Source organism: Lampris incognitus, chromosome 11 (genome assembly GCF_029633865.1).
Source record: "Lampris incognitus isolate fLamInc1 chromosome 11, fLamInc1.hap2, whole genome shotgun sequence".
Lineage (NCBI taxonomy): Eukaryota > Metazoa > Chordata > Actinopteri > Lampriformes > Lampridae > Lampris > Lampris incognitus.
Window position 1 is genome coordinate 35,708,059 of NC_079221.1, and position 23,610 is coordinate 35,731,668.

At 44.2% G+C, this 23,610-nt stretch overlaps 1 protein-coding gene across 1 annotated transcript in view; it reads right to left on the reverse strand.

Moving 5' to 3' along the window:
- Nucleotides 1–868: 868 nt before the first annotated feature.
- Nucleotides 869–23,610, reverse strand: part of itgb5 (integrin, beta 5) — a 66,780-nt gene continuing 44,038 nt past the window's right edge. The window contains exons 12-16 of the mRNA XM_056289019.1: nucleotides 7,407–7,629; nucleotides 5,895–5,995; nucleotides 3,227–3,346; nucleotides 2,746–2,912; nucleotides 869–1,642 (exon numbers count right to left, since the gene is read on the reverse strand). Coding sequence (XP_056144994.1) covers nucleotides 1,547–1,642; nucleotides 2,746–2,912; nucleotides 3,227–3,346; nucleotides 5,895–5,995; nucleotides 7,407–7,629 — 707 coding nt within the window. The 3' untranslated portion in view covers nucleotides 869–1,546. The remainder of the gene's footprint in view (nucleotides 1,643–2,745; nucleotides 2,913–3,226; nucleotides 3,347–5,894; nucleotides 5,996–7,406; nucleotides 7,630–23,610) is intronic.

Sequence of the window (23,610 nt, forward strand, 5' to 3'; positions counted from 1 at the left end):
CAGGGCGCCCAAAGAGGACAGATTCATCTGCTTTAAAGTAAATTCATTTATTGCTTGTTTGCATATCTGTTTTTGTGTGCAGTTTTACATAAATCTAAGTAGATTTGTGGGAAATTCAATCCATGTGAAAATTGTCAGCCTTCAACAGGCAGAAAGCGTCGGACCGTCGTGTAGATCTGGACCAAGGCTTTCTACTGAACCAAGACACACGTCAGCCAAGAGAACACCAGGCAACCGAGTTTTCATATTGCAGTTGGTATATGTACATTTCTCTTATGCAAGTAATTGCACACACACACACACACACACACACACACACACACACACACACACACACACACACACACACACACACACACAGGCAGTCACTCATTCAAACACACCCAAACTCAGAAATCCCCAATACTTCTTAAGACTGTTCAGAAAAGGCCACAGAAAAATCTCTCCCCCGCCCAACAGATAACCCACCTCGGCTTTTCCTGTAGGTCACCCGTCGCTATTTTCAGATCCTGTATTGCTTGGTGTTTATTCGATTTACCACCCAATTGCCACCCTTTACGCTCTCCACAGTGAGGTTACGGCAGTCGTATATAATTAATTTCTGAATTAACTGTCGGCCCTTAAATCAAAGCCCTGAATGTGTGCATAATCTTAGTTAGACATAATGTACAATGTATAATTTACCACACTGGGGCCTATAGATTACGCCACCTGTCAATTCATTTCTGATTGCCAGAGGCTGCTAATAATGGCACTAAGGGGTTAAAAAACTGGTATCTCGCAATACATATTAAAAGTGGGGAGTGCAACTGGAGTGTACAGCAACATACAAACACTATGAAAAGAGTGAAAATCTAGAGAGACAAACCCAAATTTTTCTCCGTGCAAAAAAGGCACAGAGGAAGTCTATTGCTCATTAAATGTTAGTAGTACCACAATGTCATCATAATCGCCCTCAAACACATGTGCTTGCTAAAATCTGGAGAAACTTAAATCCTCGGATGCTGTATGAATTCTGCTTGCTGAGAGGAAAGCATTGTAGGATGCATGGCTGGCAGTGAGAAAGGCATTTTTCTAGTCGAAAAAAAATATACATACAAATATAAATCCATGCCTCGTCTGTTCTCCACTACTGCTTTTTAGTCAGCAGATTGATATTCTTTTCATGAAAATGTGTTTTGTGTTTTTTTATTGTCTTATGTAACATCCAACAGGCTAACTCCGTCCATCTCTGAGCAAGCCACAAGAGTTCCCGCTTTGTCGCGCCACCGCTGAGTTTCACTGCATCAGCAAACCACTCAGACTAAAACAGAAGTCAGTTGGCTTCTCCTCGGTAAAGGAAAAAAGAAAAAAAAAAGAAAGAGACAAAATCCCTCCAGCACAGTGTCGTTGTTTTTAATTCTGGTATCAGTTCGGAGCTGTGCTGAGGGATTTTTGTAGTGCGTAGTCCACTCTCTCCGCTTCTGTCCTGTCCTGCAATGCTCTGTCAGATGGACCGGTCCTGCCGTGCCCTGGCCCTCACCACCAGCCCCGAGGTGGTGAGGGATCAGTGGACCCCTCCATTGTAAGACTTGCCGTACATGTTGAAATCCGTCTCGACTGCGTGGGTAGAGATGGGCTGCTTGTACAGAGGGTTGGAGGCCTGGGGGAGGGAGAGGTGGAAGGTGAGAGTGAGTGATGTGGAGACACACTGAACATCTGTTTGGACAAGCCAGAGATAACTGGCCCATTGTGGAGCCATCTAAATGCCACAAAGAGGAACTAGAATAAGCTGAAATGTGGAGGACTCATCACTCAGTGACTTGAGCATGGCTAGCTGGAGAAAGTACAACTCAAGCTGGTACAACCGGCAGAAAATAGGTCAGACAGCACGCAGCTCATTAAAGTGCACTTTAGGCGGGGTTGAAGGCTGAACTCTAACTGACAGCTCCAGTGATGACTCGGCCTCATGGGTAACACTGGCATGCGATGTTTGTGTTTCAACGGATGTTTTTCATACGTTCCATCTACAATAATTATATTTACCGACATGCATTACATCAGACTGTGTTGCAGCCCTGATATCGGACTGTAGTTACATTGCCTCATGGGTGGAAAACATGTGCAAATAAATGGTGGCTGCAGTCCACAGTGCAAAGTCGATGCTCTTAAACCTAAAATATGCTGCTGTGTATTAGACACAAAGAAAAAGATCCACAACCAAAAGAATGCACTCGTAAAATCTGAATTGATGTACTTCATATTGAGCAGGTGGTTTGTCACTTAGTTGCTAGGGTGTTCCTATATAAACTAAACCATCCATCCATCCATTACCTAAGCCGCTTATCCTGATCAGGGTCGCGGGATGCTGGAGCCTATCCCAGCAGTCACTGGGCAGCAGGCGGGGAGACACCCCTGGACAGGCCGCCAGTACATCACAGGGCCGACACATTCACACCTAGGCACAATTAAGTATGGCCAATTCACCTGACCTACATGTCTTTGGACTGTGGGAGGAAACCAGAGCACCCGGAGGGAACCCACGCAGACACGGGAAGAACACGCAAACTCCACACAGAGGACGACCTGGGATGACCCCAAAGGTTGGAAAACCCCGGGGTTCGAACCCAGGACTTCTTGCTGTGAGGCGACCACGCTAACCACTGCGCATCCGTGCCGCCATAAACTGAACCAAAAACTCAAAATCATTGTTAGATAGAACTGATAGAAAGAGCAAGATGTGTCTGTCTCGGTTCCCATCCTCACCATCTCGTATCGTGCACGGCAGCGTGCGCTCTGGAAGCGCGCAAACTCTCGCCGGTCGTGAACGGTGATAACCAGCTTCCAGGCAGCCATCAGGATGATGCCCACCAGCAGGATGCTGCCCACGACCGCCAGCAGCACCGTCAGGGCATCTGGACCTCCACCACACTCTGAGAGAGCAAGGGTGAGATTAGATGTGTAAAACAAAAAAAAAAAACCCAAATTAGACTTTAAAAGGACGGTAAATTACTACAAAATAAAAATCAGCAACAACAGCCACGATGTTTTACGGTCCTTAAGTGAGGTTTAGATGGGAATAATTACAGATTTACCATTGGCAGTGCTGCGCTGACTCACAGCCGCAAAACATTAGAGCGTGATAAAAAAACAAAAACATAATAAGCAAAGGAGAAATAGTTTTTTCTTGAACCATTCTTGTGAGTACTAGCAGGCAGCTGGTGACGGTGTTGTTGGCAGGACTGACCTGGCTCCTTGAGAGCGGTGAGGACAGACAGTCCGTTGGCGTGCTCCGAGTAGGTGAACTTCATGACACAGTCGTTGTCCGTTTTGTACAGACAAAGCACGGCATTGGGGTCCTCGGTATCTGCACCGACACGGGGGGGGGGAAACAAAGAGATACACTGAGTTTCAACCAATGGCGCAGACTGTTTGACGACCGCTTTCGGGGAAAGGACGGAGAAGGAGAAAGAAAAAAGGGGGAAGATGAGGGAAGAAAATGGAAGCAAGCCAGCTGCGGAGGATAAAAACAACAACAAAAAAAAGAGCAGAAAACCACATTTGAAACACTGAAGACAGACGGCCTAAATTTCTTTGTTATGAAATCACTGCTGGGTGAGCACACCTAGTCCCTGGTAGGACACTGAGGTTTTCAGATGCCTTCGTTTTCAATCAGTGTTCATCATCCACATATTCTGAGACCGCTGTGCGGTCAGGCAGCCCCAGTCCAGCCGCTCCAACTACAAATCCCCCACCGGCCCCTCCTCTACCAAACACACACACACACGCACAAAAAGAAAAAAGTTTCCGGAATGTACATGTGGACTCCATTAAGAGCGGTCAGATGGCTGAGCTGGTGGGGAAAGCTATAAAACAGCTCAGATTTGGGCCTGAGCCACGCTGGGGCAACTTGAAATGGTCTTAAAATAGCCTAACAAGCATCATGACCATTATAATACCAAGCATCATCACAATGCCCTTCCAGCCCACAAATCAACATGCATTTAATAATACATTCCCAGACATTAGTAAACTGTCTCCCCTGCCTGGCATAGAGGGCCGTAAAGAAGCAGGGACTCAAAGTAAACAGCCCGGGATACACCTGGGCTGGGCAATAATACAATATTATCATTTATCGTCTTTCAGTGGTACTCTATTGGGAAGAAATTTGAATGCTGTCATATAGTAGTAAAGTTTTCTATAAATAAATGATCATGAGAACCTATTACCTAAACTTTCTCACAAAATTAGGTCAGAAGGATGACCGGGTGGTGTGGCGGTGTATTCCGTTGCCTACCAACACGGGGATCACCAGTTTGAATCCCCGTGTTACTTCTGGCTTGGTCAGGTGTCCCTACAGACACAATTGGCCATGTCTATGGGTGGGAAGCCGGATGTGGGTATGTGTCCTGGTCACTGCACTAGTGCCTCCTCTGGTCGGTCGGGGCACCTGTTCGGAGGGGAGGGGGAACTGGGGGCATTAGTGTGATCCTCCCACGTGCTACATTCCCCTGGTGAAATTCCTCACTGTCAGGTGAAAAGAAGTGCCTGGAGACTCCACATGTATCGGAGGAGGCATGTGGTAGTCTGCAGCCCTCCCCGGATTGGCAGAGTGGGGTGGAGCAGCAACCGGGATGGCTCGGAAGAGAGTGGGGTAATTGGACAGATACAAAAAAAAGGAGAAAAGTGGGAGAACCCCCCCCCCCCAAAAAAGAGATCTGAAATATTTGGGGGAGTGTTATAAAAGAGGTCTGAAATATTTGGGGGAGTGTTATTTGAAAACTAGTTTCAGTTTGAATGAATGGTTTGAAGGTGAATCGGCCTTACTAAATTGTCCCTAGGTGTGAATTTGTCGACCATGTGAGGGACTGGAAGCCTGTCCAAGGTGTCTCCCCGCCTGCCGCCCAATGACTGCTGGGACAGGCTCCAGCATCCCACGACCCGAATTCGGATAAGCGGCTTGGATAATGGATGGACTGGATAGTTTCACTTTGATATTATACTTTATATTACCAAACAGTTCAGTCAATGTGATGAAATTCAGTTGGGTTCTTAGTTTAGAAACCCTTAAGGTCCCCGAATTTTAAGGGATTATGTGAAAAGTGAAAATATTTACCAGTGCAGGTCAAGGAACGTGTTTCTTTTTCAGCATCGGGTTAATGTAACACTTCTAGAACAGTTAGGAAAGAGCAGGACTTAGGAGGACTTCATACTTTAACGAAGAGCGTTCTTTGAACCAAATGAGAGGTTTAGCCAGCGTTACCTGTTACTGCATGTGATTTGGAGGGGAGAAGGTATCCATGGTGTTCCAGACAACGCCACATAATAACATAAACATCAAGACATGGCTGCCCACTTTGCACAGGGTGCATTCGCCTAACCCGTTATGATAGGTGGGTCTGCATGTTGTGATGTGGTAAAAGACGTATTAAGTTGTTAAAAAGACAAGCCCCAACATCTGTTTCTCAGTTACCTGTACATGGAAAAGAAGACGTGATGATGGTTTGGATCACGAGACCAATCCCTCTATGCAACGGTTTACCAGCCTAGAGACTACATGCCATTCAAACCAACTTTTACTTACTGCCACCAGTTTGAAAATAATTGTGGCTCACCCATTTTGTTAGATCATAGTGTATATCCATGTGTGTGTCTGAGCACTGAAACACATGGAAGGTGTTAACGGTGTCACATTAACTGAAATCCCAGCACACTGCACTGAATTTTGGCAGGCCATTGCAACCATAATGCAATGTCTAACCAAAAACTGACAGTGTGTGTGGGGGGGGGGGGGTTTGCAATGCTTGGAATGAAATTGCATCATATTCCCCAGATGTGAACATTTCTCTCTGCCAGCCAGCAGCCACGGGTGTCTGTGTCCGGCTGTCGTATACTGCAGGGACTCATGTACTTACTGAGGCTTTCTACTGTGATGATTTCATCCTTGCATAGGCGCTGGCAGGTCTGGTTGTCAGCAAGCTGTCCTGAGTTGAAAAGCCGACACTCAATACACTCCCTGTGGGGAAAGTTTGCGAAAGGTCAACAGGAAAAAGAGACAACATCCAATCAAATGTTGAGGAAAAAAGGCCTGAGCATTTTACTTATACATGGCCATGAAAATCTCCACTCATTTCACTCATGAGAAATGCGTAAGTAGGTAGAATTTCTGACTGGCACTTTTATTAGCATACGGAAATTTTCTCCAAAACTCTGGTCATAATCATCCCATCTAGCGTCATGTCTCCCTCTGCCAGGCTCAATGAGTGCAGTGCCCAAGACAGACAGAGAGACAGACCGGGAAGTGATGACCTATCTCCAAGGTTAAAGTTGGGTCAAGGGTGAGGGGTCACTTGTTAAAGATGAACATTCACCTTAGAAAACTAGAGCCATATGTGCCTATGGCCGCATGTTGGGAGGATAGAAAGGTGTTCCTGTCCTCCCAACAGAAGCTAATTTTCGGAGACCGGACTCCTGACAGGCACTGCAGCCTAAAAAGAGGGTCTGGATGAGTGACATGAGTTGGAATGGGCATGGCAAACTTTAATTTCTTTGGGTCACAAATGGCATGGCAGTCATCTTACATTCTCTGTTATGACTCTCTCTCACATGAGAGAGTGAGTTATGTGGGTGTTTTGGCTTCATCTCTGACCCAGACTCTGTGGGACGGTTTAGCTTTTGCTTTGTCTAGTTTGCCTTCTGTCAATCAGCAAGGTAATACCGACTCCTCACGGCAGTTATACTCCGTTCCAGTTTCCCACCTTTCCTCTGCAAAACAGTGAACCTGTTAACCCCTCCGTCATCTAGGAGGCCGTGCCTCTCCGGTTGGCAGGCTACTTGATACTTCTCATACAAGACAAAGATTTTATGATAATTTTTGGGGCATCTGGGTAGTGTGGCAGTCTATTCCGTTGCTTATCAACACGGGGATCGCCAGTTCAAATCCCTGTGTAACCTACGGCTTGGTCGGGCGTCCCTACAGACACAATTGGCCATGTCTCGGGTGGGAAGCCGGATGTGGGTATGTGTCCTGGTCGCTGCAGTAGCACCTCCTCTGGTCAGTCGGGGCACCTGTTCAGGGGGAAGGGGGAACTGGGGGGAATAGCGTGATCCTCCCATGCACTACATCCCCCTGGCGAAACGCCTCACTGTCAGGTGAAAAAGAAGTGGCTGGTGATTCCACATGTATCGAAGGAGGCATGTGGTAGTCTGCAGCCCTCCCCTGATCGGCAGACGGGGTGGAGCAGCGACAGGGACGGCTTGGAAGAAGAAGAGTGGGGTAATTGGATGGGTACAATTGGGGTGAAAAGGAGGGAACCCCCCCCCCCCAAAAAACATTTTATGATAATTTCTAATAGGTTTTTGGGTTATGATGAAAAGTGACCATGGTCCTGTGCAAGAAAATGATGAATTTAACATGTTCCCCACACCTCTTGGTGCCACAGGCATCAGGGCAGGTGGGGCATTTCTCACAGGTATCTCCAAAGGCCCCTGGCTCAGTGCACTGGCAGCGTCCACACACACAGCTTCCTCGCCCGCTGCAAATCTGCCCATCGCCCGAGAAGCAGGAGGCCGTCTCGGTAGAGCAGTTACAGTTGTCGCCTATGTACCCGGCATGGCACTTGCACTCCCCGCAGTGGCACTCGCCGTGACCTGGGGAAAGGGAGGTAGAGGGAGTAGGTCGGTTCAAGTCATACTGGGACACTTCAGCCAGACAGCTTCTCTCTAATTTTATTCACAGCTCTGTGATAATGATGTTATACAAGCACCATAAATAACTCTGTTCAGGCAAATGACTACTGTAAGGCATTATTCATGGAGACAAAAATCATTTGTACCGCGTAACTAAATGTGTAGAAAGCCACAAACCTTGCAACGGTTAGGGTTCAGTTTCTCGCTGGGCCTCCCTTTACAAATAATGCATGCATTCATGGCACTGTAAATAGCTTGAGATATGATGGTCCACAAAATGGAACATAACAACTGCATGTCTCACTGCAATTAGGTGAGCGTACACATGCGCGCGCACACACACACACACACACACACACACACACACACACAGACGCACACACACACACACTACAATTATCTTGCTGTTCCTGAGAACATGTCCTTGAAGACGCACAATCGGGCCTTCTTTCTGCAGTGGTGAAAATGCAAAGTAGCTCTGGAGAGCTCAACAGCACAGGGAACCTACGAACCTACCTATTACTGGCCCAATCCATCCATCACCGACAGTGAGCCTCAGATAATTCATTGTTTTGAACCACACATTGTCACCTACATCGGAAGCAGCCCAAGAGCAGGGCAAGCCTCAGGATTTCAACTTTATCACAATATGCTGAGGGTAACCAGCCTTGCCGGAAACACGGGCCGGTCAAAGCGGTCTGTGTGACTGCTCACCACACATTGCAAGGGGGAAGATAGCAGCTGTAATATCGATGCCATTGCTGGACAAACCAATTTCACACCAGCTGTTCCAAATCCCACCACAAAGAGCACATTCACTGCAGCAACCTCCAGATCTCAGATAAAAAAGCAGCGAATGAAAAGGGAGACGGACACATCTCATCAAGGAAACACTTGATTTCCCAAGAGTAAAACAAAACAAAAAAAAGGAACATCCCTTATTTGCAGAAGACCCAAACTGAAGAAAGTCCAGTCTGTATCTGTGCAAATGTTGTTCAATGTAACTCAGACCTCAACAGGAAGTATGGAAAAGGCATTGATGCTGTAATGTGCCAGAAACACGGGGACAGCTGCTGAACACGAGGCCCACTGAAGCTGGCTGGCAGTGAAAGGATACACTGAAAATGAACAGCCGAGTCTTTCCAATTCCAAGAGCAGTATTCCCAATTGCACCTGAACTGTGGTAATGCTGGTGACCTCTCAAACTTCAACATATGCACTGGTCATCTCACTGGATCTTTAATTTGAGTCTTACACGAGGAACCTGGAGCTTGGCTTCATTTTCCAGGAGGACGTTATAATGTGTTGCAGGCAGTGTTGTAGTACTCGAGTCCAGGACTCGGACTCGAGTCCGACTCGAGTCCTGATTTTCATGACTCGTGACTCGACTTGGACTTGAGCACTGATGACTCGGACTTGGACTCGGACTCGCGAATTTACTGCATTCGGACTCGGAAGTTGGAGACCCGGACTCTGACTTTTTAATTGATAAAGGCTGTTTTTGTTAGATTTTTTTTAATAATAGGCCCTATTAAAATATATTGATAGCTATATTAGTACTGTAACATTATTCAATTTCGTGTAAGGGCAGGCACGTGTGTTCCACCTACATGCGGATTCACGTGGCGTGCATACCGTCATGTTCAGTAGCGCGAAGATGCCGAAAGAGACGCCCCGAATTGTGCGCTTTGCTTACACAGATTTTACAACAAATTCCAGCAAGATCACTGCTAGATGTTCGATATGTAAACGAACCATTGAGGAGAAGACCGGGACAACCCCAAACTTCAACAGACATCTGTCAAGGATGCACCCAGAAAAGTAAGTGATATGCAGTCAGTTGATGATATGGTTGGTGATCAGTTACCGTTAGCTAGCTAGCTATCTAGCTACGGTAACAATAGCCTCTGAAGTAACTCAACCACTGGTCCAAGATGTTCGGTTAGGTCGTGTGGCGGGTATATCATATCACTAGAACCAAGTGAGATTGTATAGGTAAGTTAAGTAACGTTACTGTTAGAGTGCTAATGCAACATTGCACAGAAAAGTCACAGTACGGTTCGCTTTCGGTACGAGCGTGCCATCCATCTCACTAATGATGAGTTGGTAAGTAACACGCAGCGTCTTCGTGTTATAGGGAGATTAAAACTGATTTTTCCTATTTATCATTTAGCTAATTACCAAGTAGCATACACTTAACAGAAAAAAACACACCACTCTGAACTACCGTGTTAGCATTAATCTTAACTAGCAATAACAAATCTGCACATGGCAGGTCTCCGCCATGAATATTCTCCACGTGCGGAGAAGGAAGAAGTCTAGCCTATATGCATCCACACATAATGTTGATAAAATGTGCACAACTTTACAATGCAAATAAAAATAATTGTAGGCTATTACTCGCCAAATGGACTAATTGAAGAAAGCTAATGTGGATGCCGCCATTGGTTTTCTTGAGAGCTGGAGACGGTACGAGATTTGACGGATGTGGCACCCCCCCCCCCCATGTACCGAAAACTACCGAACCGTATCACGATTGGTGACACGGCATAGGCTACTGTAAATATGGGGATATTTTTCTTTGCATATATGCAGCATTGGGTGTGCCAAATTCTAAAAATAGACACGCGCGACGTAGCTTTTGAACAGTACTATGAACTGGCTCTGTCTTCTAACAAAGTCACACCCTCCCTGACCCATACAGAATAAACATACAGACTCACGGAGGATAGAGAGTTAAAGCTCAGCTAGGTAGCATGTAACATACTTAAATCAATAATTAAATGACTGGGTTTTGCTAATTAATCCCTGTCCTGTTTGTCTCATAAATTATGTATCTTTTCTCATACTTTTCATTTATCCAGCTAGCTTACATTAGTTAATCTACTAATATGGTAATGTTAGTTATATAGATAACTAAATATGTAACTTAACTGGATATGGTTCAAACAACTATGTGTATAATGTGTAACATTTTTATTGTTATTGCATATTGTTATAGCTATAACGTTACACATTTTTTGCTGTGAGAAAGATTACTTGAAACAGTTTGGCATCAGCAAGCTAAAGTGTGTATCCTATCTTCCCCTAGGTTTCAAGAATACCGTGCCTCCACTGCTTCAGATGTGATGCCAGCTGCTTCAGGTCAGAAGACTATCACATCATTTTTAAATGATGGACAGCAAAGGATGTACGACCTCAAACATCCACGTCAGAAGGCTATAAGTGATGCCCTTGTAAAAGATCTAATCATTAAGTGCTGCTTGCCACTCTCCATCGTTGACAACGAGGACTTCAAGCACTTCCTGCATGTCCTGGACCCTCAGTACCGGCCCATAGCAAGATCCACAATTTCCTCTGTGACCATTCCAGGAATGGTGGAAGTCAAGAAAGAACAGATAAAGAACCAGCTGGCAGAAGCATCGAGTGTTGCTGTTACCACAGACATTTGGAGTGATCGAAAGATGCGGTCATTCCTTGGAGTGACAGCACACACAGTGGCAATGGATAAAAAAAACAGGAACTCAGCCTTCAGTCATATCTTCTTTCCTGCAAAAGAGTGCATGGGAAACACTCAGGAGAGAAGATTGCAATGATGTTTGAATGCTGTGCTGAAGAATACCTGATTAAGGACAAGATCAACTTTGTCATAACTGACAATGCATCCAACATGAGAAAAGCTTTCCAGGCCAGCTTTCCCCTAGAGGATCCTTGTGATGCTGCAGCTCATGATCCCAGCACATTTGAGGAGGATGATGAAATATGGCAAGACCTGATGCCAGAAGATCAACAGACAGTCAATGACACTTTGGCTGAGAACTGTAAGATGCAGAGACTATCATGCTTCACACATTCACTGCAGTTGGTCATAAAAGATGGTCTGAAAGACACCAGTTGGCTGTCAAGCACCCTAGCAAAGCTATCCCGTGCAGCCAACCTCCTCCACAGTGGCACCTCGTTTAAAGACTGCTTTGAAGCGTGTTTTGGTGATGCAACAATTCCAACAGCGAATGCCACACGATGGAATTCCACTCTGAAGCAGGTGAAGGCTTATTTGCATTTAGACATGCAAAAGCTGTCCAGTGTGTTGGAATCAGAGGGGCACAAAAGCCTTATCTTATCCCCGCGAGAGTATGCTCAGCTTAAAGAACTGATCGAAGTTCTTGATCCGTTCTTAGAGGCAACCAACCTAACTCAGGGTGAGACTACTGTCACCGTCAGTGTGATTGTGCCCTGTGTCCTCACTCTGCGCTGTCACCTGCAGGAAATAAGAGGAAAAGCCAGATACTGTGGGCCTCTGGTGAGAGCTCTGGAGAGCTCCTTGAAAACAAGGTTTGCAGAGGTTTTCAGTGCAGTCAAGATACCAGGATGTGAGCCAGCTGAAGGAAGAGGCCCTACCAAATTTCCTTTCACCAATGCCTACTTCATAGCATCTGTGTTGGACCCAGCATTTGGCTTCCAGTGGCTAGAACATGATGTGCAGCTGGACAGTGACATCAAAGATGTGCTGAAGACTGAGATCAAAGGTGAGAAATGTTTTGATTAATGTTAGTTAAGTGATTAACTATTTGATTGTTGTGATGTTTATATCATTGAAGGTGTTACAATAAAGCACATAGACGTGTCATTTGTCATGAAGGCCTAGTCAATAACATATTTGTAATGAGTCCTCCATGCCCCCCTCTCATTTCAGAGTATATAAAGGCAGAGGGTGACAAGCAAGCGGTATCAACAGCAGATGCAGCGGAAGCAACAGGACCAGGGGAAGGTGAACTTTCAGAGTCTCCTCCTGAGAAGCAGTTGAGAATGTTCTCCCACTATAGGACTCCCTCCTCCACCGAGAAGAAACCGTCTGGCCAGGCTCAGTTGACTGCATACCTCAACTTGATTGCTGAGCAGGACTCTGACTCAGTCCCGTGCCTCAGGTTTTGGCAGCAAAACAAATCCAAATTCCCTACCCTCTATCAGATTGCCACACAGGTATTCTCTATCCCTGCCTCCAGTGCGCCCATTGAAAGGGTATTTAGTCATGGAGGCATTTTGATGAGGCCTCACCGTGCAAGGTTGAGTAGTTCCATGCTGTCAGATCTTATGTTTTTGAAATGCAACGTGTATGCTTAAAACTAGTGCCACCAGCCTTTTGTTCCTAACTATTCCTGAGAGACAATGTCTTTTGACTTGTTTTTATGAATGTATTGTATGCTGTGGAACTTACTTCTGTATACTGTTTCCACCATTTGCTAATATCATGCTATTTACAGCTATCAATGTGTTTTGAAGCACATCCAATGTTCAAAATGTCAAAGAAATTCAGACTGTTCTAAAAATGTGTGTGTGCGCGCATGCTTGCGCGTGCATGTGTGCGAGTGTGTGGGTGTGCATTTGTTTGGCTATCGTGTCACAAAGTAAATAAACTCCCTTTGTAATGGTGACAGATGTGTCATTTTTGTTTAATGTAGACCTTTTTTATTTGTATGTCAGATCTTTGACTGTGCCCGAGTGGATCACTGGAGCCATCTTGGAACTCGACTCAGACTCAACCTTGATGACTCGGACTCGGACTAGGGTAATAGGGACTCGACTCGGACTCAGGTAATGGGGACTCGACTCGGACTCGACTCGACTTTTCTTTGGTGACTCGGACTTGGACTCGGACTCGAACACTGGGGACTCGAGACTCGACTCGGACTCGAGGTTTAGTGACTCGACTACAACACTGGTTGCAGGTGTAAACTAAGTCTCTTCCACTGCAGCCAGAGGAAGGTTCCCCTCGGCTTGATTGAGGTAACCTTACGTCATTCGGTTTTATAATCAACCGGACGAAATAAGCGATAGAGCGTGAAATAGCATAACAAGCCATCTTTGTTGCGACAGCGGTACTTCACCGTTTCATGCATTTCCTCTCTGTATGTTTTGAAAATAGGAGCATGGTGAAGACACAAAGACCCATCATAAATTGGTGTGTGACAATGTAGTCGTCCAATGACATATGTTGATGATTACAACAGATAAACAAGATTTATAGCTTGGACTAGATTTAGCCAAGAGCACTTTTAAGAAGTAGACCAAGAGAAGTATATGGGTCACTAACATTTGTTTTTTGTTCTTTTTGTTCAGCGGGCTTGCATGTCAGTCAGAGATAATAACGGCAAAATTATGGTGCTTAACCACAGTGAAAAACACAAGCAACATCCATTACTCCACTTTTACAAAGAGGTCAGGGAAATGTCTTAAAAAGTCAACAAGAGCAGGAAAAAGAGCAGCCAGGGCTACACAAACACCCCTTCTGGACTGTGAGATTAAGTCTTTCATATATCCTTTTTTTCAGATAGAAATGTGTTATGCATAATTCTCTGACAACTGTTCAACTTCAAATGTTTTACCATCACTCACTATCATTACTTTGGGAAAAATCTGCTAAAGGATTTTGCATGTGAGAGGTGGAATAATTGAGACCGTTCAAATGATTTTGGATGTGGTTACTGGTGTAAAGGCACCACTCCCAGAGCCCAGTCCCTGCAGACTGCCAAGATAAGTGGCATTAGACTGAGTCACAGTTCCGGCCCGCAGAAGCTGACCTTAACAAGCCCTCTTATGTACCAGAGGTTGAGACGGAGACGAGTTTCTGCTCAACAGGTTTGGGGTTAAAGATATGAACAGGGTGCTTCTTTGTCAGGGGATTATTGCCAAACAAGTCCCGACGAGCGGCTGGTACATCCGCTGCCAAGTTACTCTCTTGTGCCATTTGTGAATATAACTCTGTGTGTGTGTGTTTTGAGCATGCTTCAGGTTAGGCCATGTTAGAATAATATATCAGAATAAAATAGCAGCAATTTCTGTTGTGTGGAAGTCGGAATAAGAAAAAAAAACCTTCAAAAAGTTCATTTACAACCATTACAAATATATTTTTCCATTAAATATCCCTGCACCGAAGAGATAACCAGTATCTCCCTTGTTTTAATCACTTCAGAAAAATATGTTCTGGGGCATCCAGGTGGCGTGGCGGTCTATTCCGTTGCCTACCAACACTGGGATCAGTGGTTCAAATCCCCGTGTTACCTCCGGCTTGGTTGGATGTCCCTACAGACACAATTGGCCGTGGTGAGCTAGATGTGGGTATGTGTCCTGGTCGCTGCACTAGCGTCTCCTCTGGTCGGTCAGGGTGCCTGTTCAGGGGGGGAATAGCGTGATCCTCCCACGGGCTACGTCCCCCTGGTGAAACCACTCACTGTCAGGTGAAAAGAAGTGGAGGGCGACTCCACATGTATCAGAGGAGGCATGTGGTAGTCTGCAGCCCTCCCCGGCTCGGCAGAGGGGTGGAGCAGCGACCAGGATGGCTCGGAAGAGAATGGGATAATTGGCAAAGTACAATTGGGAGAAAAAGGCGGGAAAAGAAAAATATTTTCCTAATAATAACAACATCTTGTCAGAAATTCTGGATGAAGTTGTCAGAGAACCAGAACCATGTTAACCATGACGTTCCACCAATACAAAGCACAAAATGTACCCAAACAAGAAAGCCACGTGGACACGATCACTCTAAAACTCTAAAAGTTATTTGAAGTCACATCATCCGGTCGGTTACAGCTGTCCTCAATATATCTGACTACAATATTATCATCCTACAGACAGCTGACATACTATTTGACAGCAAATCTTCGATCTGCACCCTGTCAGGGGACAATTTATTCACCGTATGGTGATGAAAATTAAATTACTCAATACCATCCAGGCCCTCATGTGATAATCACCACTGAGCACTCAAACAGATGTTTGCAGCAAATGCAGACGCTTTATTTCCACTTTGCCTTTTTTGCCTATTGGGTAACAATATCATCCAATTTCTTTTGGCATTGTTGTTAGGCCATCGTAGCATGCCTCGCCTGGCGGGTAGATTACACAAGGCTACTGATAAACACAGCTGTGGAGGAGGTGGCATGTTCAGATTCAATGGGAATTACCTGACCTTTCTCCTCATGCCTGTTGATGCAGCTGAATTCAAGCCAATGTTACACAAAAAGGGGACACTCCAGCCATCTAATGTGACATCATTTCCTACTGAGATGCATACTCCTGATGCATCTTTGCAGACTATTCTTTCACCAGTTGTGCGTGTTTAGTGTATTAGATATGAATAGCTGATGGTGGCTGGCTTACTGCTGACATCTGCTTATCAGGTCGGTGGAGGGGAGTGAGCAGAGGGACGAGGTAACACAGCCAGGCCAAAGACGTGCTGGACCATGCTGCGCTCTACCCTCAAATGCCTGCAGTGTGTGATGACATCTATCGTAACTTGAGACCTGGACAGTTGATCCAACTTGTGCGATGTGACTGAAGATAGTGACTGACTTCCTTTGCTGGCATGGGTCACTGAGCTGATTTCCATCTCTCATCAGCGCTACCATTCCAGAGAAATGGTAGCAGCTTACAGCGATCCCTATTAGAAGCTAAATACTCACACTGGCTCAGATAAAACACAGTCCGTCCATTTACATGCAAACAGGAATCTGTATTCACTGCTCTGCCCTCTGATCCTCCATGATGACCATGAAATCTCAATTATGAGGCCGTGTAATGCTAATTAATGTATCATAACAGTATAATAACACTAGAGCTCCAGCATAGGACTGGCCCATGAACTATGTCACCCTCATGGCTGGTGGCCGGCATCCCCTATTGAAGGACTAATGTCTCTGTAAAGCCCCCTGAGGCAAATTTGTAATTTGTGATATTGGGCTAAAATTGACTTGACTAGTACCAATAAAATGCAAAGCAGGATGAATAATTGGCTCTTTATTAAGTGATTATGATTAAATTGCTTATTATCGTTGCTGCCCAATGGAGCACTGGAATGTTAGTTCAAATATAATTATGAGAATGGTTTGAAATATTATCTTTACATACAAAAGAGGAAATGAGCTGCTGGATTACTGTACGGATAGATGCTGTACCACGTAATGCAAATCTGTCCTGATAATGAGAGATTTCCTTTAAAGCAAACAGAAAAAGAAAAGTAAACTGGAGTGGTCTGTTTCATAAGGGAATCCAGAATAAACAGACTGCTTTCCAAGGCAAGTTATTTCTGAAGTCAAAACCCAACAGATTGCTGCCTGCATTTCCAGATATTTCCTGTCTGCTGCCTTAGTGTCCAAAGGGGTGCTTGACTCATCACCCTGTCTCCTGTGCTTCTCATGCTAGAAAGAGCCCAAAAAAAAAGGTCTCCCCGCTCATTTTCTGGAGGGACTGATGCTTAAAAAAGGTTGTAAAAAAAAAAAAAAAAAAAAAAACTTAAACTAGAACTGTAAACGGGGAGGGAAAAAAAAGCTTCGACAAATGAAAGCAATCGAACGTTACTCAGCACTCTTGCAACCCAGCCACAGTATTAACTGTGTTTACATCCAACTTCTGGAATAAAAAGAGGCGGCCACATACGCTAGATATTATAATTTTTTCCAAGCTTTACATCAAGTCGGCATATTTATCTGGGCTGGAAAACTGTCCCGTACAAAAGCTGAGAGTCAGTCAATAGACACAACAAACTTGACCCTCAATGCCAAATATGAATCCTCTCTTTGTTAGGCCGGGTGGCTGCTGAGACAGCGGGAGGGGAGCAGCACAAGGGACGCTGTTAGCTCCCTGATCCCCCCAATGTTGACCGACAGATACTTCCTCCAGTGGTGGTCAAGGGACTGACTGTGTCCCAGAGGGGTGTGTGTGTGTGTGTGTGTGTGTGTGTGTGTGAGCTGACAGAAAACGTGGCCTCTGACCTCGCTGCTTGTAGTCAGAAGCAAAGCCTAACTTCCTGCTCTCAGCTGTGCCAGATGAAATGCTACTTTGAATATTTGCCATGCTTGCGGTTGCACTGTTTTAGTCTGGCTCACAAGCACACCTTGCTCATTTGGAAAAAATAAAAAAACAAAAAACAAAAAAACAAAAAAAAAAAACCAAAAAAAAAACGAAAAGATGCCAAAGACGAGGGATACCAAGCAAATTTCTCGATTGAAATATAAAAGTATCGCAACCCATGATGAGGCGTACCATGCCTTTATTGAGCCCTTGTCCATTAGGGTGCCTCACTGGCCCCTGTCTTCAGACGACAAAAAGACAAAGGTCTGTCTCAAGACAAGACTTTAAGCTTTTAAGTAATATCTTAACTAGATGTGGAACACAGGTTATTTGAGACTCATATCGTAATGCATCAATAAACAAAACTCTTTAAAAGACCCTCCAGGCCCAGCCTCATACATGTGAGGTTTCCAAAATATTAGAAACTATATTGTTTGCAGATGATACAAATTTACTTTGTTGCAGTAAGAATTTGGAAAAACTTTTGGATACAACGGAGAATGAATTCTAAAGAGTTGGTTTGATTCTAATAAATTACCGGTGAATTTAAGTAAAGCTAAATTTGGAGTCTTCGAGAATCGTTTAACTAACACAAATTGGATACTCGTGATAAATGATGTAGAACTTGAAGTGTGTCTGAAATTAAATTTCTTGGGAGTAATAATAGATAACAAATTATGCTGGAAGCCACAAGTCAAAATCAATTGCAAAACTATATAAAGTCAAAGATCTTCTAAATCAAGCTTTGTGACACACCTTACACTGTTCCTTTCCTTCATATATAACGTACTACTACTATCTATCTATTACTACCACTACTGCTGCTGCTATTACTATCTACTACTACTACTACTACTACGTTTGGCTGCTCCCGTTAGGGGTCGCCACAGCAGATCATCTATTTCCATTTCTTCCTGTCCTCTCCATCTTCCTCTGTCATACCAACCACCTGCATGTACTCCCTCGCCACATCCATAAACCTCCTCTTTGGCCTTCCTCTTTTCCTCTTCACTTGGCAGCTCCATATTCAGCACCCTTCTCTCAATATACCCAGCATCTCTCCTCCACACGACCAAACCGTCTCAATCTTGTCTCTGTTGCTTTCAATCAAGTTGCATTTTTATAGCTTTGTCTACAAACCGTCCAACTTGAGCTGTCCCTCTAATATACTCGTTCCTAATCCTGTCCTTCTTCGTCACTCCCAATGAAAATCTTAGCATCTTCAACTCTGCCACCTCCAGCTCCGCCTCTTGTCTTTTCATCAGTGCCACCATCTCCAAACCATATAACTGGTCTCACAACCATCTTGTAAGCCTTCCCTTTAACTCTTGCTGGTACCCTTCTGTCACAAATCACTCCTGACACTCTTCTCCACCCACTCCACCCTGCCTGCACTCTCTTATGTACTCCCTGTTGACTTCTCATATATATATATATATATATATATATATATATATATATATATATATATATATATATATATATATATATATATATATATATATATATATATATATATAACGTACTGTATGGGGACATACACTACCGTTCAAAAGTTTGGGATCACCCAAACAATTTCATGTTTTCCATGAAAAGTCACACTTATTCACCACCATATGCTGTGAAATGAATAGAAAATAGAGTCAAGACATTGACAAGGTTAGAAATAATGATTTTTATTTGAAATAAGATTTTTTTTACATCAAACTTTGCTTTCGTTAAAGAATCCTCCATTTGCAGCAATTACAGCATTGCAGACCTTTGGCATTCTAGCTGTTAATTTGTTGAGGTAATCTGGAGAAATTGCACCCCACGCTTCCAGAAGCAGCTCCCACAAGTTGGATTGGTTGGATGGGCACTTCTTTGAGCAGATTGAGTTTCTGGAGCATCACATTTGTGGGGTCAATTAAACGCTCAAAATGGCCAGAAAAAGAGAACTTTCATCTGAAACTCGACAGTCTATTCTTGTTCTTAGAAATGAAGGCTATTCCATGCAAGAAATTGCTAAGAAATTGAAGATTTCCTACACCGGTGTGTACTACTCCCTTCAGAGGACAGCTCAAACAGGCTCTAACAGGTACTATTTAATGAAGATGCCAGTTGGGGACCTGTGAGGCGTCTGTTTCTCAAACTAGAGACTCTAATGTACTTATCTTCTTGCTCAGTTGTGCAACGCGGCCTCCCACTTCTTTTTCTACTCTGGTTAGAGCCTGTTTGTGCTGTCCTCTGAAGGGAGTAGTACACACCGGTGTAGGAAATCTTCAATTTCTTAGCAATTTCTCGCATGGAATAGCCTTCATTTCTAAGAACAAGAATAGACTGTCGAGTTTCAGATGAAAGTTCTCTTTTTCTGGCCATTTTGAGCGTTTAATTGACCCCACAAATGTGATGCTCCAGAAACTCAATCTGCTCAAAGAAGTGCCCATCCAACCAATCCAACTTGTGGGAGCTGCTTCTGGAAGCGTGGGGTGCAATTTCTCCAGATTACCTCAACAAATTAACAGCTAGAATGCCAAAGGTCTGCAATGCTGTAATTGCTGCAAATGGAGGATTCTTTGACGAAAGCAAAGTTTGATGTAAAAAAAATCTTATTTCAAATACAAATCATTATTTCTAACCTTGTCAATGTCTTGACTCTATTTTCTATTCATTTCACAACATATGGTGGTGAATAAGTGTGACTTTTCATGGAAAACACAAAATTGTTTGGGTGATCCCAAACTTTTGAACGGTAGTGTACATACAAAACAAACACTAATCCACTCTTCATCCTTCAAAAAAGAGCCATAAGAATTGTAAATAAAACTCACTTATAGAGAGCCAACTAACCCAGCTTTATCAAATTAAAGGTACGAAAATTTAAATATTTGGTTGACTTCAAAGTGGTTCAGGTCACGTACAGAGCAAAAAAATCCCTTTTTACCTGATAGCATGCAAAAGTTGTTCCAAATGAGAGAAAGTCAACACGGCCTGAGAGGAATTTGTATGTTGAAAAAACAATCCGTGAGGACAAACGTGAAATATCAGTGCCTCTCAGTGAAAAGGGTTAATTTATGGAACGACTGTAGTGAGGAAATGAAAAATGTAAGACGTTCAGTAGCATTAAACGAATGTTTCATGATAACAGATTGAATGGAGATGGGCTGGATGATTGGCGAGGGGGACGGGCATGAAGACCAGGCGACATGTGGACGTTGTTTTGGCTTTGTGTTGTTGTTTTGTTCTTGTTTTGTTTTTGTTGTTTGAAGTTACCTTTCCAGGTCTAACATGGTGTGTGTTAAAAGGGTAGGCATTATAAAAACTGAGACTTCAGACTAAACCTACTATATGTATATATATATATTTAAATATATATTTTTCCTTTTTGGGCTGCAGAAATCTAAATTGGGCTATGGTGATGTTCTGAGTTGATGTGTTTAAGTATCTCCCTCCTTTTTTGGTGTTTATGTATGTATGAAATATGAATTTTGCTTAAGCAGACCGGAAATAATAATTTAAAAAAATGCATTTACAGTTACAAGATGGACTTTGTTCTCTTCTTACATTCAATAAATAATAATAACAATACTAATAATAAATCAAACTTATATAGCGCTTTTCTAACACTGAAAGTCGCTTTACAATAAACGGGGTGAAACAAGACAACAGATAAACATAACGCAAACATACAGGGGTGGATGGGAAGGGGGGCTTCGAGAGTGAGAAGCGGCAGCCACGCACACGACACCAGCAGTACTCTCCCTCTTAGACAGATACAGAAGGGCAAAACAAAAAACAACAGCATTGTGGACGTTGATTTTCTGTAGGGGTTTACTCCTGTAGCCTATTTCTCCCCCGAGGTATCCACTAGGCAGGGGCACTATTTAACCATAGCTGGGGGCTGCTTAGTGGGCATCAGGGAATATCCACACACCGGTGGGCCTGTGTACCGCACATCTAGGGCCCAGACCTCCTCTGACCCCCTTGTAGTTCAAGTCAGGGTCCACGGTGTACCCAGTTACCATGTGTCGCCATGAGGAGGCACCACATAGGGCTTGCTGTTGGAGAGGCTATGTAATAAAGAGGAAGAAAAAAAGAAACATGGCGGTGCTTTCAACATTAATTTCAAAGGGGTTAGGAGAGATTTATCTGCTAAAGCATGCAGCCCCTCCCTGACCCTGGGAAAACAGACTGGGGATACTGCATAGTAAACCGACTCTTTGTGTGTGTGTGTGTGTGTGTGTGTGTGTGTGTGTGTGTGTGTGTGTGTGTGTGTGTGTGTGTGCATGCGTGCGTGTTGACAGGAGAACAATATCACTATAACCACACAGCTTAATTACACGGTAGGTTTTCGGATGGGATTATATGTGTCGCCGAGATTGTTGGTTCTGAGTCTGAGAGGAACGGCTCTAATGTTGTCTTCTGTTGGTTGTATTAGAATAACTCAAAAGAAGAAACAAACAAGGGTTCCCATGATGCCTTGCAAGTACAGTCGGTCCAAGGTCATGGTATGCTAAAACGGCTAGTGGTCTGTTTTGGCCACATCTTTTTTGAGGATGACTTGTAAGATAACGCACACGCACACGCACACACACACACACACAGTGTTCCCAAACAGAGAACACTGTCTCAAGAGGCACAGAAAGAGAAGTTGAGGAAGTTCATGGCAGTGAGAAAACCACAAACACAGCCGGCAGAGACACTTTAGCGCCTGTGAAATCTCAAGAGTGAACCATGGCCTCTGTAAGAAAGGGACATGAGCGACCAAACTGCAGGAAGAAGCACCTCCCTGATTTTCTGAATGGTACACATGAAGTAATGAAAAGCAGGCATAACAAAGTTAAACGGTTGACTAACCCGCACGGCAAAAGAAATAAAAGGGGGAGAAAAAGAAATCCCATGAAACTGAGCTCTCAGGCATGGAAAGGCGATCCTCGGGCATTTGCTTTCCACCTGTTCCTTTAGCCCCTCTGGCACTTGAAGGGGGAAAACCATGATTTTCAACATGATCTTAAGTGTTTAGGGGTAATACTTTATTGGCAGGTGTATCCCTTAAACGCTGCTGAGGCTGTGTGCCGGCGACGTCCCTGGCGGAACACCTGTAATGTGAAAACATCATTCCTAGTTTGCTGGTGGGCTGCATCGTATCAGAAAACATGAATATCAACGCTTCATAAAGCTGTATAACATAGAATCGATATCACGCTTTCTTCTTCAATGTGGCATATCAGCAAACCAGGGGGTAAGTTTTCACATTTCATGGTTTCTCCACCAGTTACGTCACCGGCAGACATTTTTCCACACAATTTCAGCAGCATTTCAGCTTACATACAGAAGACCGCTCAAGGGGCGTCCAGGTAGCGTAGCGGTCTATTCCCTTGCCTACCAATGTCGGTTCGAATCCCCGTGTTACCTCCAGCTTGGTTGGGCATCCCTACAGGCACAATTGGCCATGTCTGTGGGTGGGAAGCCGGATGTGGGTATGTGTCCTGGTTGCTCCACTAACGCCTCCTTTGGGCAGTCAGGGTGCCTGTTCAGGGGGGAGGGAGGGGGTGGGGAATAGTGTGATCTTCCCACGCGCTATGTCCCCCTAGCGAAACTTCTCACTGTCAGGTGAAAAGAAGCGGCTGGGGACACCACATGTATCGGATGAGGCATGTGGTAGTCTGCAGCCCTCCCTGGATCAGCAGAGGGGGTGGAGCAGCAACTGGGATGGCTCGGGAGAGTGGGGTAATTGGCTGGGTACAATTGGGGAGAAAATGGGGGACGAAACCACAAAAAAATAAAAATAAAATAAAATAAAATAAAAAGGGGATGTCTGCTGTGAACTAAAATAGGAAGTAGATGGGAGTAGATTGGCTCAAGCAGCTATTCTAAGTTTTCCTGGTGTTTATTCAACTATATAACAAGTGCATGCTTTTGCATTTGATGTTACTGCAGTGTTATTGCATATTGTAGAGAACATTTTAGAGATAAATTAAAATGAAATAACCGAAGAAGTGGTCATCAAGCATGGTTCAGGAGTGTAGCTTTTATGCTCAAATTATACTGCCAAATGTTTAGAAATCAGAGCTACTAGCACCAATGATGGTCGGCGAATATTACGGCTGCTAATGG